We start from the raw sequence: 20,550 nt of genomic DNA, 5'->3' as shown, positions 1-20,550 counted from the left end.
TTCTGTCCCTTTTCCAGCCATGACATCATCTCCCTAGACAATAACTTGGATCCACATGCATATCTGATTTCTGGCTCAGGGAAAAAAAAAAAAAAACCTAGTATAGCCACAGGCCCTTTGGAATATAACTAAAATATGCCTACTAGCTATCTACAAAATGGAGGATCCCCCCAACTCTTCATCTGCACTATTCCAGCCTTTAGGTCCATGATTGGTCAACAATTTGTTTGGCTTTGTATGTTAACTCTCTTTTCAGCCACCAGCTACTATGATGCCAATCAGATTTCACTGGACAGACAACCCCACCAATGTGTCCTGGAGCTCCGCTTCCCCAGAGCCCCACCCTACTAGCGAAAGAGAGAGGCAGGCTGGGAGTATGGATCAACCAGTCAATGCCCATGTTCAGTGGGGAAGCAATTACAGAAGCCAGACCTTCCACCTTCTTCATCTCACAATGACCTTGGGTATATACTCCCAGAGGGATAAAGAATAGAAAAGCTATCAGGAGAGGGGATGGGATACGGAGAGCTGGTGGTGGGAACTGTATGGAGTTGTACCCCTCTTATCCTATGGTTTTGTCAATGGCTCCTTTTTTTAAATAAAAAAGAAAGCACATCTTTGGGGGAAAATGCAAAGACACTTGATAGATTTTTAAAAATATAAATATTTTTAAATTAACACCATTCCCTCCAGCAAAGGTCTGATAAATGTCAATAAATAAGTACATACTAAGTGAAATAAAGCAGTGTAGGCCTCCCTTGGCAGAGCACATTCTCCTGGTCTCTCACCTACCCAGAAGCTTATTATATACTTCTGACTTCCTGGTGCCAGTATACTTTGTTGACAATCAAATAGAAAATAGACTCTTATAAATCATGCTCTCCATTCTCAAAACTGCTCTATCGTCTTCTTTCCTTTTTCTCTCCATCCATAAACTTACTCTCCCATTTCCCATATTTTCCTTTGACCAGTAGGACTCAGTTTCTAGCTCTACAGGCTGAGCCGATACAGGAGCTATTATTTGTTTCATCATTCTAGTCGGAGCCCCTGCTTCTACTGTCCTCAACCTCCACTACCTTTGTTAGGACCATGACTTAAGACTCCGGAGCTCAATTGCCTGGCTTATGGCAGGCCACTTCAGGACTTCTTCTCTTTTCTGATCTCATTTCTCACTTTGTAGTCCAGCCAAGACTTGACTTGTCTCTTCTCAGAAGAGCCTTAGGACAGGTCCTGATGGTTGACATGACTAACTTTGTACAACTATATGTGTCCTTTTTAAAAAAAAAAATCAGTCTCTCTCTGGAAAGCACAAGCTTCTTCTTGAGGCATGATATAGTGTTTGTATGTTTAAAAGTTTATGATGTGACTCTCGCACCATGGCTGTTTGAGAAATGTTAGGTGAATGACATTGAAATCAAATGTGTACCTCTTGACACAAAATGCCGAACTTGTCCCTGGCCAGCTCTGGCAAGCAGAGAGACATTCTGTTGAAGTTCAAAGTGCATGGAGGCAGAAGCATTTCTCTTTCTTTTTCTTTCTTTCTTTCTTTCTTTCTTTCTTTCTTTCTTTCTTTAATATTTATTTATTTATTTATTCCCTTTTGTTGCCCTTGTTGTTTTATTGTTGTAGTTATTATTGTCATAATTGTTGGATAGGACAGAGAGAAATAGAGAGAGGAGGGGAAGACAGAGAAGGGGAGGGAAAGACAGACACCTGCAGACCTGCTTCACCACCTGTGAAGAGACTTTCCTCCAGGTGGGGAGCCGGGGGCTCGAACCGGGTTCCTTATACCGGTCCTTGTGGTTTGTGCCATGTGCGCTTAACCCACTGCACTACTGCCTGACTCCCAGCATTTCTCTCTTTCTTTTTTGCCTCCAACATCATTGCTGGGACCCAGTGCCCGCACGAATCTACTGCTCCTAGAGAGTATATTTTCCCTTTTGTTGCCCTTGTTTATTGTTGTCATTATTGTTGTTGTTGTTGGATAGGACAGAGAGAAATTGAGAGAGGAGTGTTGTTAAAATTTGTAGGCTCTTGCCGGGCGGGTAGCTTTGCAGTGGTGAACAGAGACTCGCGGACACACGGCTGGGCAGGGAAGCTGTATTTCTTTATTCAGGAACAATGATTCATAAACTAAGACAAACTAATCACCAAACAGAACTCTGCTGTCTCTTTGTGGCGGCGCAAGCACTCTTTCTTTTACTCTGGAACTCAGGAACCCAGGAACTCTGTCTCTCTGGCACTCTCTCTTACTCTGTAACCCTGAAACTCTCGAACTCCGGAACTCAGCAACTCTCGTACTGGGGAACCCTCTGAAACTCTTCCACTGTGGAACTCTCTCTTACTCTGTAACTCTGCAACTCTCGAACTCAGGAACTCTGTCACTCTCGCACTCTTGAACTCAGGAACCCTCTCCCGGGGTTCCTTGGGGCGGGGCCAAGCAGGCCCGCGAAATTAGCAGGCCTGATCCAATTCTCTTGGCGGGGGGAGGGCTAGAACAAACCAATGTAAAGCATACGACAGAGGAGGGCAAGACAGAGAAGGGAAGATAAAGACAGACATCTGCAGACCTGCTTCATGGCTTGCGAGAAGGGACCCTCCTTCAGGTGGGGAGCCTGGGGCTGTAACTGGGATCCTTACAGGTCCTTGCACTTCGAGCCATGTGAGCTTAACCCAGCTCTACTTTTCTTTCCCTTCATTTCTGGGAACATTTATAGCGACAGAAGGATGGGCAGAAAACATCTGTCTTGACTATTTCTTAAAAAACCGGTGGAGAAATTGGGTGTGAGCAGGCAGTGCCTTTTAACCACCAAGTCAGAGAAACAGGGATGAGTATCTGGGTGTACAGGAACTGAGATGGGGGTGTGAGTTTCTGCTCACTGTCCTTTCTCTTCAAAAACAGCTGTAAACACAATTACGGTTGGTTTCTACAAGACAAAGTGGAGTGTCGAGTGTTGCTTTGTTCTAACCCAATTGATCTATATCCAGGAACTTCGTCCTTTTAAGGCCTTTGTTGGTATTCCTTATCCCTTTAGAATCAGGGCTTCACCTTCATAGCAATTAACCCAACTGAGAGTCTTCATTCTGAACTGTGTATCCAAAATTCATAGACATTGACATTAAATAACCTAATTAAATCAAAGATCAAAAAACTGGCCAAGATATTTTTTGAGGACACCACAACACTTTTGTTGTTGCCAGGGCTCCACCACTCTGGGTCCACATTTTTAGATATACGTAGAGAGAGATGAAGACACACACACAGAGAAAGATGTCACAGCACTGGAAGAGTCCCCCGGTGTTCACGGTGTTGGCTTGAACCCTTGTCCATAGGAAAGGCGTATTGGCAGATGGCCTACCTTGTGACCCTCCCACAGGATTTCCATGAGGACCATAAGTCTTGAGTCTATCAGTCTTGACCCTATCAACAGTTAAACAGAAACTGTAAAAGTACCTCTTTTAAATTTTTTTAAATCATATTTACTTATGGACAGAGACACCCAGAAATCGAGAGAGAAGGGGGAAATAGAGAGGAAGAGAAACAGAGAGACACCAGCAGCCCTGCTCCACCAGTTGCAAAGCTTTCTCTGTGCAGGTGGGGATGGAGGCTTGAACCCTGTTCCTTTTGCATTGATTGTAACATGTGTGTTCCACCAGGTGCACCACCAACTGGCCCCTAAAAGTACCTCGTTAAGTGTTTTAAAAATAATAATGCACGTTGCTGTGTGTTACCATAACTTTTCATGTTTATCTCTATATATTATAATGTTTTCATTAGTGAATTAATAATGATTAACAAGATTGTAAGATCACAGGGGTACAATTCCACACAGTTCCCACCACCAGAGTTCTGCGTCTCATCCCCTCCATGAAAGCTTCCCTTTTCTTTATCCCTTTGGGAGCATGGACCATGGTGCAGAAGGTGGAAGGTCTGGCTTCTGAAATAGCTTCTCTGTTGGACATGGGCATTGGAAGGTAGATCCACACCCCCAGCTTGTTTCTATCTTTCCCTAGTGGGGCAGAGCTCTGGGGAGGGGAGGCTCCAGGAAACATGGTGAGGTCATCTGCCCAGGGAAGTCAGGATGGTATCATGGTAGCATCTGCAACTTGGTGGCTGAAAGTTGGTAAGTTATAAAGCAGGACAAAATATTTAATAAACAGGAATTCAAAGATTGGAATAAAACAGGTGAACTTAGGGAACTTCCTGTGGGAAGAAGCTAGTAGGTCTATTTCAGGTATATTCCAATGGCCCATGACTTTACTTTACTTTTTTATATTTATTTATTCCCTTTTGTTGCCCTTGTTGTTTTATTGTTGTAGTAGTTACTGTTGATGTCGTTGTTGTTGGATAGGAAAGAGAGACATGGAGAGAAGAGGGGAGGACAGAGAGGGAGAGAGACGGACACCTGCAGACCTGCTTCACCGCTTGTGAAGCGACCCCCCTGCAGGTGGAGAGCGGGGGCTTGAACCTGGACTTTACTAATTTTTGCCTGAGCCTGACAACTAACATGCAGGTGGGCTAAAGGTATTGTCTGGGGAGATGGTGTCATCGTTGGAGATAGGGCTAGAAAGCTGGGTTAGGGCAGAGAATAGCTCCCAAATATGAGGCAAGTCTGTAAGTGCCACGAACTGTTTACCCAGCTGCCTATTCTCCGGGCTCTGGCGCAGGACCCTTATTAGGAGAAGCGGGGCTGCCAGCACTCAGCGTGCCGCCCACCCTGAATCCTCTGTGCTCCCGGGAGCCAGCTGCTCCCAGGACGCGCAGCCCCGCCCACATCAGCCCCGCCCATCTAAGCCCCGCCCATACAAGCCCCGCCCCAACCGCGTGGCCCCGCCCCCGAGCGGCTCAGGGCCCAGGGCGCATGCGCACGCCGCCCCGCCCCCTCCCCTCCCCCGCGCCGAGAACTGGGTGCCGCGGCTGCTGCGGCGGCGGGTCGTTGTCGCCATGAGCTCCCCGTGGGACGAGCTGACGCTCGCCTTCTCCCGCACGTCCATGTTCCCGTTCTTCGACATCGCGCACTACCTGGTGTCTCTCATGTCGCTGAAGAATCAGCCGGGTGAGCGCGGGGCGCCCCGGTCCGTGTACTTGGGGGGTGGGGGTCCCGCGGCCGCCTCTCCCGCGGGGGGAGAAACTGAGGCCGGGAGGTCATGACCCCGGGGGTGGGGGACAGGAGGGAGAAACTGAGGCCGGGAGGTCATGACCCCGGGGGTGGGGGACAGGAGGGGGAACTGAGGCCGGGAGGTCATGACCCCGGGGGTGGGGGACAGGAGGGAGAAACTGAGGCCGGGAGGTCATGACCCCGGGGGTGGGGGACAGGAGTGATTGATTGGGTAGAAGTTGAGAGGGAAGGGGGCGCTGGGAGGAGAGACAGACAGACACCTGCAACCCTGCTTCACCCCTGGGGGGGGGGGGCTCGGGCCTCGAACCCGGGTCCTTTGTGCATTGACCGTAACATGTGCGCCGGCCCCTAAAAGTACTTCTTGTTTTAGAAAATAGTCCATGCACGTGGCTGTCGCCCACATTTCCCTCTGCCTGGGTTTTGTGCAAGTCCATCCACCCACCGCGGGGCGGGGTGGGGAGAGGGTGCTGAGCCTCAGTCCCTCCGCTTCTCTCGGGAGAGTGCGGTTATTATACAGACTTCTTGGTTCCTTGATTGCGTTGCTCTTCCAGTTATCCCACTCGCTCTTTTCTTTCTTTTTTTAATTGATTATTGGATAGAGACAGAAATTGAGAGGGGAGGGGAGATAGAGAGGGAGAGAGACAGACACCTGCAGCCCTGCTTCACCGCTTGTGAAGCTTTCCCCCTGCAGGTGGGGACCAGGGGCTTGAACCCGGGTCCTTGTGCGCTGTAGCAGCCCTCTCCCCCTTTAAGGTGAGGCTTCTCTTTCTTTACTTGGGCCAGAGAGTTAATGACTGAGGGTTTGAGGGTGATGCTGCCTGACTCTTGTGGACAGTCTTAAAACACACACTCACATTCACAGACACACACACTCACACTCAGACACACACACACACACACACACTCACACTCACACACACTCACACACACTCAGACACACACACACACACTCACACTCAGACACACACACTCACACACACACACTCACACTCATACACACACACACACACACTCACACTCAGACACACACACACTCACACCCACCCACTCACACACATCCACACACATATTCACACACACTTACACTCACACACTTACACACACACATTCACACACACTCAGACACACACTCTCACACACACTCACACACTCACACACACTCAGACACAATCACACACATACCCACCCACTCACACATCCACCCACATTCACAGACACATACTTACACTCACACACTTACACACACTCACCCACACAGACATTCACACACACTCACTCACACACAGACACACTGACACACTGACACACATACTCACACTCACACACACACACACTCATACGCACACATACTCACATATACTCACACACACTCAGATACACACACACACATTTACACACACACACACACACACACACACACACACACACACTGCAAGGAAAGACACACAGAAATTTGTAGAGACCAGAGCACTGCTCAGCCCTGGCTTATGGTCGTGTTGGGGATTGAATTTGGGGCCTCTGACGCTGAGGTATAAAAGTCTTTTTTGCATCACCATTGGGCATATGATCCATTTCATATATAGCTTAGTCTAAATGGTTCGGTAGTTTTGGCCTCCATAAAGGAAAATAGTGTATTTAATCAGAACAGATAATCCAAACAACACTGTATCCTTGACCAGAAGCACATTTCAGGATCGCACTGTACTTGGCATTTGATACTTCCTAAGATTTTTAAACATTCTTTGTTTGATTTGCTAGGGCAGAGAGAGCTTGAGAAGGAAGGGGGTCAGAGACACACCTGCAGCCCAGCGACACCATCTGTGGAGCTTTCCCCCCTGCAGGTGTGGATAAGGGGCTTGAACCCGGGTCCTTGAGCAGGGTAACATGTGCACCACCGCCAGGCCCCCAATCTTTTCCCTAGTAGGTGAAATCAGTTTCTCAAAGTGTGGTCCAGAACCGCCCCGAGTTCACAGCACTACTTCAGATCAGCGCTGCTCCTGACAGGTGGACGCTACTTCCCTTTCCCACACTCATTTCCTCACAGCTGTATAGTCGCTGTTTCCAGAGTTCAGTGAGCCTGTGATACAGTGGCAAGCCGGCATGCAGAAACAGACCTGGGGATCTGTCCCTTCTGTGAAACTGGACATTCAAGGGGTTTGTGAAACTGCTAAAACTACAACTTTACTCACTAAGAGTGTTTTTTTTTTTTTTACTTTGGAAAAGAATTACTTTTCACAAAGAATATACTTAAAGTTTTCCTGTTGCAGTTATCCAAACATGGACACATTTTATCTGCACAAAGACTGGCGGTCTTCAAGGGTGGTTCAGAGTACTCAGCGCCTGTGGTTCATAGAACAGCTGCCGTGCTTTCACCTCCCTTCCGCCCCTTTGGAGGGAGTCCTCCCAGCACCTGGGAGCCACAGCTCAGCTCCCTGAGTTGTAGAGGGTGCAAAAGGGAGCGGAAGTCAAACACTGAGGTATACTACAGCAGTGCAGGTGATGTGAAGGACATGTCAGGGGCTGGGCGGTAGCGCAGTGGGTTAAGCGCACGTGGCGCGAAGGGCAAGGACCTGCTCAAGCATCCCGGTTCGAGCCCCCGGCTCCCCACCTGCAGGGGAGTCGCTTCACAGGCGGTGAAGCAGGTCTGCAGGTGTCTGTCTTTCTCTCTACCTCTTTGTCTTCCCCTCCTCTCTCCATTGCTCTCTGTCCTATCCAACAATGAGGACATCAATAACAACAATAATAACCACAACAACGATACAACAAGGGCAACAAAAGGGAAAAAATAGCCTCCAGGAGCAGTGGATTTGTCCACGTTCACTGAACACCAGAAATAACCCTGGAGGCCAAAAAAAGAAAAGCACATTTCATATTCTTTTACTAGAGTTTGTAAACAGATAAGAGTGAGGGGGGTTATGTAGAAGAATCTGATCTACTTAAGCTTTTATCATATCTCCTGCTACTTCCTTTGACTGGCCGTTGCCACTCTTAAGTATATTGCCATCCGAATGAGCCAAAAACGTGGCTTCTGCTTGCTCTTGTCATGGTTGCTAATGTGTTTGTGCTTCCTAAACGAGTTGGCTATTTCTTAAATCGATCAGGTTGGACACAGCCTGATCCAGCCTGATCCAACCTGATTCCCTACTAAAGCGCAATCCTTTATGACATGCTAAGTCACATTGACACCCTTGGAGTGAAATGTACCTGTTTGCTGTGCTAATTTGATTTACTAGAGATTGTTCATTGCCAGTGCTTTATCTAAATTTTTATTTAATTGGCAACTTTTTTGGACTCTTTTGTGACTAATTCTCTTCATCTCAGACCTCAGCTCCATGAACACTCTAAATCTGTGTATTACTCTCTGGGTCTTTATTTGTACCCCTGGAAACATGTTAATGCTGGAGACTCATACTTTTGGACTGTACTCAACCACTACCAGTAGTGCTTCACTCCACTTCACTTATGATTCACACATAGTCTCTGCTTAGGCTCTGTGGAATGCTGTGGAGTCAGGGGGATCAAATGTTGACAGTTCACTTGGACAGTGCCCTGCTTTGCCGCCCAGGTTCGAGCCTGACCCCTGCTGCATTGGAGGAAGCTTTGGTTCTGTGGTCTTTTTCACTCTCTGTCACTCTGCCTTCATTTTTAAAAAAAATGCTGCAGAGTCAAGAGGGTAAAATAGGATTAAGTCTGCCAGTGTTATGCATAAGGTTAGCATCCTTTTTTATTTGTTTAATTCTGTTCACTTCCATAGAAAGATGTTTCTGTATGGCTTGTGCTTCATAAGCTAATATACCAGTGCACTTAAGATTATTAAAGAACACTGAGTTGTTCTTTAATAATCTTCGTGGGTATCATAATTAATTTTATTTCCTCAAAAAAATTTTTTTTGGTTCCTCTTGAACTTTGGCATCTGATCATCCACAGTTCTATTCATAATAACACAAACATGAAAGCAACCCAGGTACCCAACAACAGATGAGTGGCTGACAAAGCTGTGGTGTGTAGACACAGTGGAATACGATGAAAAATGAGGAGATCATCTCCATTACCTCAGGGTGGCTGGAACTTGAAGGAGTCAAGTTACGTGAGACCGGTAGGAAAAAGATGAATACCAGATGATCTCACCTACAGGTGGAACTTAAGAAACGAGGGGAAAGCAAAGTGTAGGGGGAAACTTGGACTAGACGTGGTCTGTCACAGTGAGACCAAGGGCAGGGGAGAGGCGGAGGGGCTGAGAGAGAACTGGGGTCCCAACGCACAGTGGTGCTATGGGACCTAGGTTGGTAGTGGGGGCGGTGTGCAGACACCTACCCCAGAAGGATAGGAAATTGTTGTGATTAAACTAAAAAGACTTTGCTGAGGCATATGAAGGACTTGACTGTGGCGCGGCTGAGAGCGGGTTCAAAGGATCAAAGCTTTATTAGGCGGTACAGTATCATGGGGCATAATCTTAGGTAACGGCAAAATGAGCAGTTGCCGGCAGGGGTAAATAAGGTAGTCTCATAAGCCCATGCGTTACTTACCCAGTGTTCAGCCCCACGAGATAAACAGTTTTCCGCATAAGGCTGTAGAGGAGTCTTAAGAGTTGACTGGCTAGCTGAGTCCCCACGTGTTCAGTCCCCAGGAGAGGCAGCCACGGCGGGCACCTCCAGCACCCTCAGCCGGGACCCATCTGAGCAGAAGGAGCAGGGCCAAGAGGGCCAGACCCTTGGCTGGCTGTGCTTAAGTCCATTCGATCTCCCCCACAGTCCGCGGCACGATTGTGCAGATCGCAGTCTGCTCTGTCTGTCGCCAGGCTCCGTATGGCCGGCTGGTATACTGCATCACAACAGGAAACTGGACCCAGGAGACAACAATGGCCTTGGAAATTAGTTCCCTAGTAAAACACTGTATTCAAAGAAACAGTCCAAGGGTTGCATTTGCCTACCTCTTTTTTTTTTTTTTTTTTTTTTTTAGTGATTGAGTAACTCATTCGTAATCAGCAAGCAGACTCTGCCATGTAGTATGTAGTAAATGTGTTTTTATGTATGCTTTCTCATTTAAAATGTTCATTTTAAAAGTTCATTAAAAGTTTCATTTTATGAAGACTGAAATTGTAATCAGAGAGAAGTCAGTCGGCCCAGGTAAAGTCACAAAACTGGTAGGTAAATCGTAGCTGCTACCCTGATTTCTGGGAAACGAATGCTAGTGAAAGAGTTCTTAAACTCTCGAAACATTTTACATTGTGCAGCCCTAACTTTTCCTAGAGTCTCAGGGAGAAGCAGTTTTGTACTGGAGCTAACACTTGTGAACAGAGTCTAGAACAGAGTCTAGAACGTGTGCTGTATCTTAAAGAGAAAAGAACGAAATGAAATGATACTCGAGGGCAAAAGAAAGGGATCTCAACACACTTGATCAGAAATGGATATTACTGGAGCGAACAACTTATGTGAAAGACAGCACTTGATAAGTTTGGTTTGGTTTGCTTTAGTGATGGAAGGAAAGCCAGTATATTTTGAGTTTGGCTAAGCTAGTGAGGAGTGCCACTTTACACCAAGGCGTAACTAGTAACAGTGTAATGTGTCTGCATAGTGGCAGTGTTGTGAATGGCCTGTCAGGGATCAGGTTTATTTACAACTTTGACTTCCAGAAAGTGTCCCTGACCAGAGTCTAATGGGATGGGCTGTTGGTCAGGGAGTATGGTAAGGCAAAAAGGAATGTTTTTCGAACCCCCAGCTCCCCACCTGCAGGGGGTCGCTTCACAAGCAGTGAAGCAGGTGTGCAGGTGTCTGTCTTTCTCTCCCCCTCTTTGTCTTCCCCGCCTCTCTCCATTTCTCTCTGTCCTATCCAATAGCAGCAACATCTATAACCACAACAATGTTAAAACAACAAGGGCAACAGAGAGGGGGAAATAGCCTCCAGGAGCAGTAGATCCAAGCCCCTGCAATAACCATAGAGGCAAGAAGAAAAAAATAATGTATGCATTTGTTAATAAGCATATCTAGGGGGCCGAGCAGTGGCACACCCAGTTAAGCATGTGCAAGGACCTGGGTTCGAGCCCCTGCTCCCCACATGCAGGAGGGACATTTCATTAGCAGTTAAGCAGGTCTGCAGGTGTCTTTCTCTCTTCCTCTCTGTCTCCCCTCCCCTCTCAGTTTCTCTCTGTCCTGTCGAATAAAAATAGAAAGAAAAAAAAATGGCCGCTGGGAGCTGTGAATTCATAGAGCTGGCACTGAGCCCCAGCAATAACCCTGGGGGCAAAACAAACGAAAAACATCTTAAAAAAAAAAAAAAACAGTCTGGAAGTAAGTAGTCACCTCTCAGGTAAGGAGACTGAACAAAGAAGAAAAGGTAATTTTGCTTTTTATTTCTATATCCTGTGATGTAATAAGTGTTCTCTTACCCATAGGGAATACATTCCACGATCCCTAGCAGAAGCCTAAAACTGTGAGATAGTGAAGAACCGTAAACAGAATATACTGTTTCTCACACATACAGCATTACACACCTGTGAGGAAGCTTACTTGTAAATTAGGCATAGGAAGAAGTTAGCTATAATCAGTAATAAAACTGGGAGGGGCATGAGCCATAACTCACCCAGTTCTTCTTCTTCTAGCGTTTGCCCTTCTTCCGTAGCCAGTTAACATCAGGAGCTGCTTGTTGCTGGCTTTGAAAGTGACTGCGATCCATGTGGATTCAGTCGGCTAGGAAGGATCATCAGTTTCCCCAATGAATGGGTACTCACGGGATGCACCACGAGAAGGTCGATCCAGCTCACCCAGTAATCCAGTAGAGCACCCACTTTACCTAATGTGTAGGGCCCTGGGTTCGACCCCAAGCCAGCATCATGCAGGAGAAAGCTTCATGAGCTGTAGAGTGGGGGAGTGGTGTTTCTGCTCTCTTTCTCTCCCCGTCTCTTAGCCTCTGTCCAGATAAATGGAAGGGTCTGCTGGGAGCCTGGGTCCTGGAGCCTGGTAACAAGTGCTCCCAACCAGAGCCGCCACCAGGCCCTGCTTCTTCTTTTCTTCGTTGACTCCTCTTGGGGCCTGAGGCATAGAGCCCAAATGGCGTCATCCACTGCCAGTACCCTCAGTTTCTGTGTGGCTTTCATCCTGTGCCCCCTCTCGCTTCCTTACCATTCTCGTGGGCGTCTGCCTGAATGCTACACACCTGTGGATGTCTTCAGGCTGTGGTTTGATGAGGTTGCTTAAGTTCAGTAGTTGTCAATTCATGTTTTGGGGGGAGTATCTGTGTCCACTGTTACTCCATGGCCACACCTGCTAGAAATCCAGTTTCTCTCTTTTTTCCCCCCCTCTCCTTTCAGTTTCTCTATCCTGTCAAATAAAAGGAAAAGGGAAAAATGACTGCCAGGAGTGTTGGATTAACTGTGCAGACACTGAGTGCCAGTGATCACCCTGGTAGCAATATAAAAAAATGGAACTGGGGAGTCGGGCAGTAGCGCAGTGGGTTAAGCACACATGGTGTGAAGCGCAAGGACCAGCATAAGGATCCTAGTTCGAGTCCCTGCCCCCCCCCCCCCCGCAGGGGAGTCGCTTCACAGGCGGTGAGGCAGGCCTGCAGGTGTCTGTCTTTCTCTCCCCCTCTCTGTCTTCCCCTCCTCTCTCCATTTCTCTCTGTCCTATCTAACAGCGATAACAACAACAACAATAAAAAACAGTAAGGGCAACAAAAGGGAAAATAAATAAATAAAAAATGGAACTGGATGACCACATTTCACCATACACAACAGTAAACTCAAGTTGATAAAAAATTTAGGTTTTAGGTCAGAAACAATCTTATACTTAAAGGAATACATTGGCAGAACTCTTTTCAACATCTTCACTGATTCAAATCCAGTTGCAAGGAAGACAAAAGCAAAAAATAAACCAGTGGGACTCTAGCAGACTGAAAGGCTTTTGCATGACAGAGAAATTACCACTGAAATTGTCTTAAAGAGACTTCCCAGGGAGTAGGAGGAAATCTTTGTGTGTCATATAGCAGACAGAGGGTTAATAATGAAGTAGCAAATGAGACCAGAGAACCAAATACTTGGAGAAGGAGAAACTTTATTCCAGATCACGGGGAGAAGAGCTCCAGCCCCCAGCCTTTGTTGTCTGGGGTATTTATACTTGTAGGACTGGTCTCTAAGTGACTGGCTCAGAGCAGGCAGGGAGCACAGAAATAGACCACTAGCACTTGGCTCTTACAGTTGTACACGCCTTCACATACCTCCCTGTATAAGGCAGTGGCATTCCCTTTGTCCACATTTAGCCTGGCCTCTAACTTTTTAATTAACAAAAATAGATACACCAGACTTAGCAGTGAAAGGACAAACAGCTCCACTGAAAAATGAAATGGACAGAGGCTTCTCTAAAGAAGAGATCCAGGTTGACCAGTCAACACCCATGTTCAGCGGGGAAGCAATGACAGAAGCCAGACCTTCCACCTTCTGCATCCCACAATGACCCTGGGTCCATACTCCCAGAGGGATAAAGAATAGGAAAGCTATCGGGAGGGGATGGGATACGGAGATCTGGTGGTGGGAATTGTGTGGAGTTGTACCCCTCTTATCCTATGGTTTTGTCAATGTTTCCTTTTTATGAAAAAGAAGAAGAAGAAGAAGAAGCAGCAGAAGAAGAAGAGATTCAGGGGGTTGGGTGGTGGTACAGCAGGGTAAGAGCATGTGGTGCAAAGTGTAAGGACCAACATAAGATCCTGGTTCAAGACCCTGGCTCCCCACCTGTAGGGGAGTCGCTTTATAGGTGGTGAAGCAGGGCTGCAGGTGTCTGTCTTTCTCTCCCCCTCTCTTCCTCTCCTCTCTCTATTCTCTGTCCTATCCAACAACAACGACATCAATAACAATGATTCTAACCACAACAATGATAAAACAAGGGTAACAAAAGGGGAAAAAAATAGCTCCTAGGAGCAATGGATTTGAGCCCCAGCAATAACCCTGGAGGCAAAAAAAAAAAAAAAGATCCAAAGGGCCATTAGATGTGAAAAAACGCTCAAAGGCACTGATGATCAGAGAAGTGCAAATCACAGCAAGGAGATACTGCCAGAATGCCATGCATTAGAAAAGACAGACACTGTTGCAGAGGCTGTGGGAGGGAAGGTGGGGATGGAAATTCGTCCAACTCCTATGAAAAACAGTCTGGAGATTCATCAGAACACTAGGAATGGGCCTACCTTCTGACCTGGCAAGCCCTCACTTTGCGATATATCCAGGGAGATCAAAGACACCTATCCAACCCCCCTGCTATGCACACATATGTTCAGAGCAGTGGTTTTTAACAGTCCAAACTTGGAAGCAACTAAGATGCCTAGTGGTAGATGAGTGGCTAAGAGAGTTGTGGTACATTGATACAGAGGAATAGGATACAGCCGTTCAAAATAATGAGGTCACTCTCCCTTGTAGTATCTTGGACTTGAACGTGAAGGCATCATGCTGAATGAGATAAGCCAGATAAGATACTAAACGATCTCAGTCATAGGTGGAACTTTAAGGAAAAAGGACAGGAAGGTGAAGCTTGGACTGGCTGTAGTGTATCACAGCAAAGCAGTGCACTTGAGGAAGGAGGGCAGGGACGGGACGGAGGGACAGTGGGGTTCTGGTGTTTGGTTGGGAAAGGGCCCTAGGTTGGGGGAGCCTGTGTCTTCCAGGTGCTTGTCAAGGGGGACAGAGACTGCCTTTGTGTCAAAGATTGTACTGTGAACCATTAACCCCCACCCTCTCGTGAAGAATAGTGCTGGTTATTGTTGGACTGTTTACTGTGATCCAGGCCCCTTGGCTTTCGGCATATTCATTCATTGTGGTTAGAGTAGCTCCTGTCAGGAGGCCAGCACAATAGCTCAAGCGGACACTGCACTGCTTTGCCAAGAACGTGACCGGGTTTGATTCTGGTCCATACTACTTTGAAAGAAACCTGATTGCTGTGGTCTCTTTCACGCTTTCTGCCTCTTTATCTCTTTCTGTCTGAAAAAGTCATCCTGAAGCAGTGACTGCTGGGCTAGTGATGCGAGATGACCCAGGAACCAAGTGGTGATGGTGAGGTGGTTCAAAATCTTTATTCATCCGATTGCCCCAGAGTCGGGAGGTAGCACAGTGGGTTAAGCGCACATGGCACAAAGCACAAGGGCCGGTGTAAGGATCTGGTCAGAGTGCCCTCGCTCTTCGAGGGCGGAAAACGGAAGTGGCAAGTCAGAAACGGAAGTGGCTTGATCATCCCATACATGGTTAGGAAAGGGGTGGAGAAAGGTAAAAGGGACTGGGAAAGGTAGGAACTTCTTCCTTAGCAACTGTTGCGAGGGGTTTGACTGGTAGGATTAACAATACCCTGCAGGCAGGGAGGGTCTTGAGGGTAGGAAAAGAATATATCAAATGAGCAGAATGGGTGGGGAAATAGGGAGGAGACCGTGAGTCATTTGTTAGGCAAAGCAGAACATGGATATGCAGATAATAAGGGAGCGGCCACTGTATCAGGGAATGCAGGGTGAGGCAGGGGAGCCGGCTTAATGTTTGAAGGGATGCCGAGCCCCTGGAGGCAGAAACATGCAGGGTCTCTGGAGACAGGGAATAAGCTGACGGAGGCAAAAAACTGAGGTCCGTACCTCTCCCCAGCTCAACCTCAGCAAGAGAGAGTCTGACAGGGAGATTTGTTTCTTCAGTTCCCCATTTTTTCCTTTCCTTTCTTTTTTTTTTTAATATTCCCTTTTTTTGCCCTTATTGTTTTATTGTTGTAGTTATTGTTGTTGTTGTTGGATAGGGCAGAGAAAAATGGAGAGAGGAGGGGAAGACAGACAGGGGGAGAGAAAGACACCTGCAGACTTGCTTCACCGCCTGTGAAGCGACTCCCCTGCAGGTGGGGAGCCGGGGGCTTGAACTGGGATCCTTATGCTGGTCCTTGCACTTTGTGCCACCTGCGTTTAACCTGCTGCACTACCACCCGACTCCCTGTTACCCATTTTTCAATGGGAAAAGCCTCACCACGCTCAACCTGGTTCTCACAGTATTCCCAGCAAAACTACCAAAAGAGAGAAAGAAAAAGCGACCCCACAACTCTGAGGCCACACTCTCCCGCCTCCTCTCGACCCTGTTCGTGAGCATAGGTATGGATGATTGACATGACATGGGGAGGCAAACTTCCTGAACTTGCTGAGCTCTCACAAAAAAGTGCTGGAACCAGGATTAATTTGGGCAGTTAAGTTCAAGAGTTTATCTTCTTCAGCACAGATGCTCTTTCTTTCTTCCTAATAATTGACCGCAGGAACTGGCATTGAAAGCCTAAGCAGAAGACATTTTTTTTTCTTTTTTCCTGGTGAATCTAGTGACTATCCCAGGTCACCTTTCCCCCCCCTCCCCCCCCAGATAGAGAGGCAGATATCTCAGCACCAAAGCTTCCTCTGTTTCTACAGCACTTGTCGTGGTGCTGTGCTCAAACCCATGTCTTGTGTGGCAGTGCAGATACCCTACTCTGTGAGCTATCTTTCTGGCCCTAATTTTTGATTTCCTTCCTCCCTCCCTCCCTCCCTCCCTCCCTCCCTCCCTCCCTCCCTCCCTCCCTTCCTTCCTCTCTTTCTTTCTTTCTTTCTCTCTCTCTTTCTTTCTTTCTTCCTGAGGTAACATTGATTGATAGTACTGTATATTTCTGTGAGCATAGGGTCACACTTCTTCAAATGTATATTATCATATCACGCTTACCGCCAGAGTTCTAAACACCCCTTGCCACAGTCCTCTAGACCCTGTCTGCCTTATGTTAGTACTCCACCTCTCTGATGTAAGGGTTGGTCTTAGTTTTGTTTTTTTCTGTTCCTTTGCCTTATGTCTTTATATTTACGTATGAGTTAAATCATCCAGTATTTGTCTTTTCTTCTGACTTCACATAGCATAGTCATTTCAGGTACTATTCATACTACAGATGGCAAGGTTTATCTTTTTGTAAGTAGCTGATTTGTGTGTGTGTGTTTGTGGGTGGTCACTGCTTCTTTATTCATCTTGAATCATTGGGCATTTAAGTTCTGTGTCTTAGCTATTGAACAAAGTACTTTAAAAGTGCAGGAATCACCTCTATGTTAACTCAATGAAAGTAATTTTGCCTTAAATGATAAAACTGCATGGTTTGAGAGGATTGCTACACCTATGAGTGAGAGTAGGCTTTTGAAGATGACCAGTGAATTATTAATACATTTTATCTTAATGAATGAGACTAGTGATGAAGAATCATATGTCTTTTGTGCCGTTGGTAGTCATGTCTTGTTTACCGTGCAGCTGTCTGAGACCATATTCTCCTGTTCCCATTTCAGGCGCGATAGACGTAGCATGGAGGAATCCCTTGTCCAGTTGGTTTACTGCCATGCTGCACTGCTTTGGGGGAGGAATTCTATCCTGCGTGCTCCTTGCTGAGCCTCCACTGAGGTTTCTAGCAAACACCACGAATGTGCTGCTGGCATCTTCAATCTGGTAAGCTGTTGCCGTGGTGACGTAGGAGACATTTACAGAGTGGCTTTGTGCATCATCAATACATTGAATATTGTTTTTTCCTGTAGCAAATATTTTGTGTTAGTGTACATGCAAGGGAAGGGACCCAAATAAAGCCAAAGACTGGAAGGGTAAAAATGTCTTTTCTCTTTCTCACCTTCTCACACCAAAGGCAGTTGTTTTCACTGTCCTATGTGAAGGGTACCAGGTGTTTGAGCCCCACTGGCTTGTGCACATGACCTGTACACACAGAGGTGTAACAGGATAAGATCAGGAATTTGATTAACTATGCAGGAAAGTCCAAGTGTTTATGATTTGTAGATAGTAATCATTTTTGTCATATTCTATTGGGTTTTTCATAACCCTATGAGATTTAACATTGATTTTGTTTGGAATTTGATTTTTTATTATTTATTTATTTTTACCAGCTCTGGCTTATGGTGGTGCGGGGGACTGAACCTGGGACTTTGGAGCCTCAGGCATGAGAATCTCTTTGCAGAACCGTTATGCCATCTACCCCGTCCCTGAATCTAATTTTGAAGTAATGAAAACATGTTTATGAGTTTGCTTGAGATTTTTGCTAATCGAGAATTAAAAGGATTGATTTATCTAATTAAAATGTATATTATAAGTTACAATATTTTCCTTCCTCCCTTCCTTCCTTCCTTCCTTCCTTCCTTCCTTCCTTTCACCAGTCATCACCCTGGTACATGTGCTGCCAGGGATTGAACTAAGGACCTCATATTTGAGAGTCCAGTGGTATACCCACTGCACCACCTCCCAGACCATAAGTTACAATATTTTCTTTCTTTTTAAAAAATTTTAAAAAAATATTTATTTATTTTCCCTTTTGTTGCCCCCTTTTTTTTAATTGTTGTAATTATTCTTGTTCTTACTGATGTTGTCATTTGTAGATAGAACAGAAATGGAGAGAGGAGGGGAAGACAGAGAGGGGGAGAGAAAGACAGACACCTGCAGACCTGCTTCACCACCCGTGAAGCGACCCCCCTGCAGGTGGGGAGCCGGGGGCTCAAACCAGACTCCTTACACTGGTCCTTGTGCTTCGCACCACCTGCACTTAACCCGCTGCACTACTGCCCGATCCCACAATATTTTCTTATAACTGTTTTGGATGAACAAGTTGGTCAGTTAAATAGGTAATGCTAAAGTTTATTGTGATTTTTTTTTCTTTTGCCTGCCAGGCTTTGTACCTGTGTGATCACTGTTCTTGAACTCTTTTTTTTTTTTTTCTTTTAATTTCAGATAGAGGTAGAGAGGCAGAAAGAGAGGCACAGGAAGAGAGAGAGGAGAGACAGCACAGCCCCACTCCGATTCACAACGCTTTGCTGACACTGTGCTGTCATGTGCTGCAGGGGCCTGAGTCCCCGGCCCGTGCACGGCCGGCTCCTCAGACTACTGCATGTGCCTGTGCTGTTTCTCAGTCCCCGCCGAACGCATGTTTTACGTCGACCTGGAATTCAAGAGAGGTTTTCTGATTTAGTAGAACTCTTAATTTTTTTTTTTTCTTTTTTTGCTTTTTTTTGTTTGTTTTTCTATAGCGCTCAAAAGATGCTCTGCTCTGGGGTTTTGAGGGTCTCTCTTCCCTTCCCACTTGGGTCTGTAGAGCTTCTGCTTTTATTCTACCCTGCTCAGTTTTCCGTCTGCACCAGCAGTTTCTTCTCATGATCGGACTTGTTCTAGAAGGGAGTCTGGGGTGAATAGGTCTTGAAGGTCATGTAGACTAAATATTGCCAAGCGCCTTAGCCCTTCAGTGTCTGTTCAGCCACTGCTGCCACTTTCTTTCTAGGGAAGTTAGTCGTAATTATTTAAAAATTTATTGTTTTTTTCATTGTTGGGGAGATTAATACTTTCCAGTCATCCGGAAAATATAGTAGTTTGTGCATCTGTAACATTTCTTAGTTTTTCACATAACAGTTCAACCCCCACTAGGCACTAGGTCCTCCTCTGCCATCATGTTCCAGGACCTGAACGGCACCCCCCCAATCTGGTGCAATGTCGGGTTGTGTCACGGAGGAGAGAGAAGAAGAGACCGGAGTGGAGTGGGAACACAAATCTTTATTCACGAGGGAACCCCAGAAATGGGCGAGGGCAGAGTGGTTTAGACTATGTGGAGCTAGCAAAATGGCCACCTCCCGCTATGCGGGCAGCAGCCCTTCTCTGGGTCAGGTGGCGGAGGAGAAGAGGGGAGCAAGAGAGAGAAAAGCGGAAGCAGGAGGGCTTTTATGGGAGAAATTCCAGAAGTGGCAAGTCGGGGCGGGATTGGCTAAGAAGGGGGGTGGAGAGAGGCAAAGGGCATACTGGGAAGGTGGAAGCGTCCTTAGCAACTGTAGCGATACCCTGAGGGGATAACGTGGTGGCAGAGGAGTCACTTTAAAACAAGGCAGAAGATTGATATGTAAATAATGATACTCACATGGAAATATGGTGGTTTGTGGGTCCTGCCTAACTCAGCCACATCAGTACAATATCCCAACAATGCGACACACCAGCTCCAGTCCAAGTTCTGCTTGGTGTTTTCCCTTCTGATCTTGCTTTTCAACTTCTGTCTATGAGTGAGATCATCCCATATTCATCCTTCTCTTTCTGGCTGCTCTCATTTAACGTGATTCCTTCAAGCTCCATCCAAGATGAGGGTAAAGAAGGTGAAGTCACCATTTTTAATAGCTGAGTAGTATTCCATTGTGTATATAGACCACAACTTGCTCAGCCACTCATCTGTTGTTGGACACCTGGGTTGCTTCCAGGTTTTGGCTATCACAAATTGTGCTGCTGTGAACATAAGTGTCCACAGATCTTTTTGGATGGGTGTGCTTGGTTTCTTAGGATATATTAGCCATTAATTTTGATTTCTGATAATACTGCCACCTCCACTTGATCACCCCACCTCTTTTCTTCTTTGTTCAGAAGTAGTCATTGTCCTTAATTTTGTGTTTATTTTTATTTATTTAT

The 20,550-nt window shown here is 46.4% G+C and overlaps 1 protein-coding gene and 1 long non-coding RNA gene across 2 annotated transcripts in view; one reads left to right on the top strand and one right to left on the bottom strand.

Moving 5' to 3' along the window:
• The window catches only part of LOC132540822 (uncharacterized), a 478,519-nt gene that overhangs the window by 418,922 nt on the left and 39,047 nt on the right, over nucleotides 1-20,550 (bottom strand). The window lies entirely within an intron of this gene.
• TMEM38B (transmembrane protein 38B) overlaps nucleotides 4,877-20,550 on the top strand; it is a 40,997-nt gene continuing 25,323 nt past the window's right edge. The window contains exons 1-2 of the mRNA XM_007516165.3: nucleotides 4,877-5,057; nucleotides 17,406-17,562. Of these exons, the coding sequence (XP_007516227.1) occupies nucleotides 4,946-5,057; nucleotides 17,406-17,562 (269 nt within the window). The 5' untranslated portion in view covers nucleotides 4,877-4,945. The remainder of the gene's footprint in view (nucleotides 5,058-17,405; nucleotides 17,563-20,550) is intronic.

The sequence above is a fragment of the Erinaceus europaeus genome, chromosome 10, assembly GCF_950295315.1.
Source record: "Erinaceus europaeus chromosome 10, mEriEur2.1, whole genome shotgun sequence".
Classification (NCBI taxonomy): Eukaryota; Metazoa; Chordata; class Mammalia; order Eulipotyphla; family Erinaceidae; genus Erinaceus; species Erinaceus europaeus.
The sequence above is the reverse complement of the archived record's forward strand: the minus strand, read 5'-3'. Positions and strand labels throughout refer to the sequence as shown.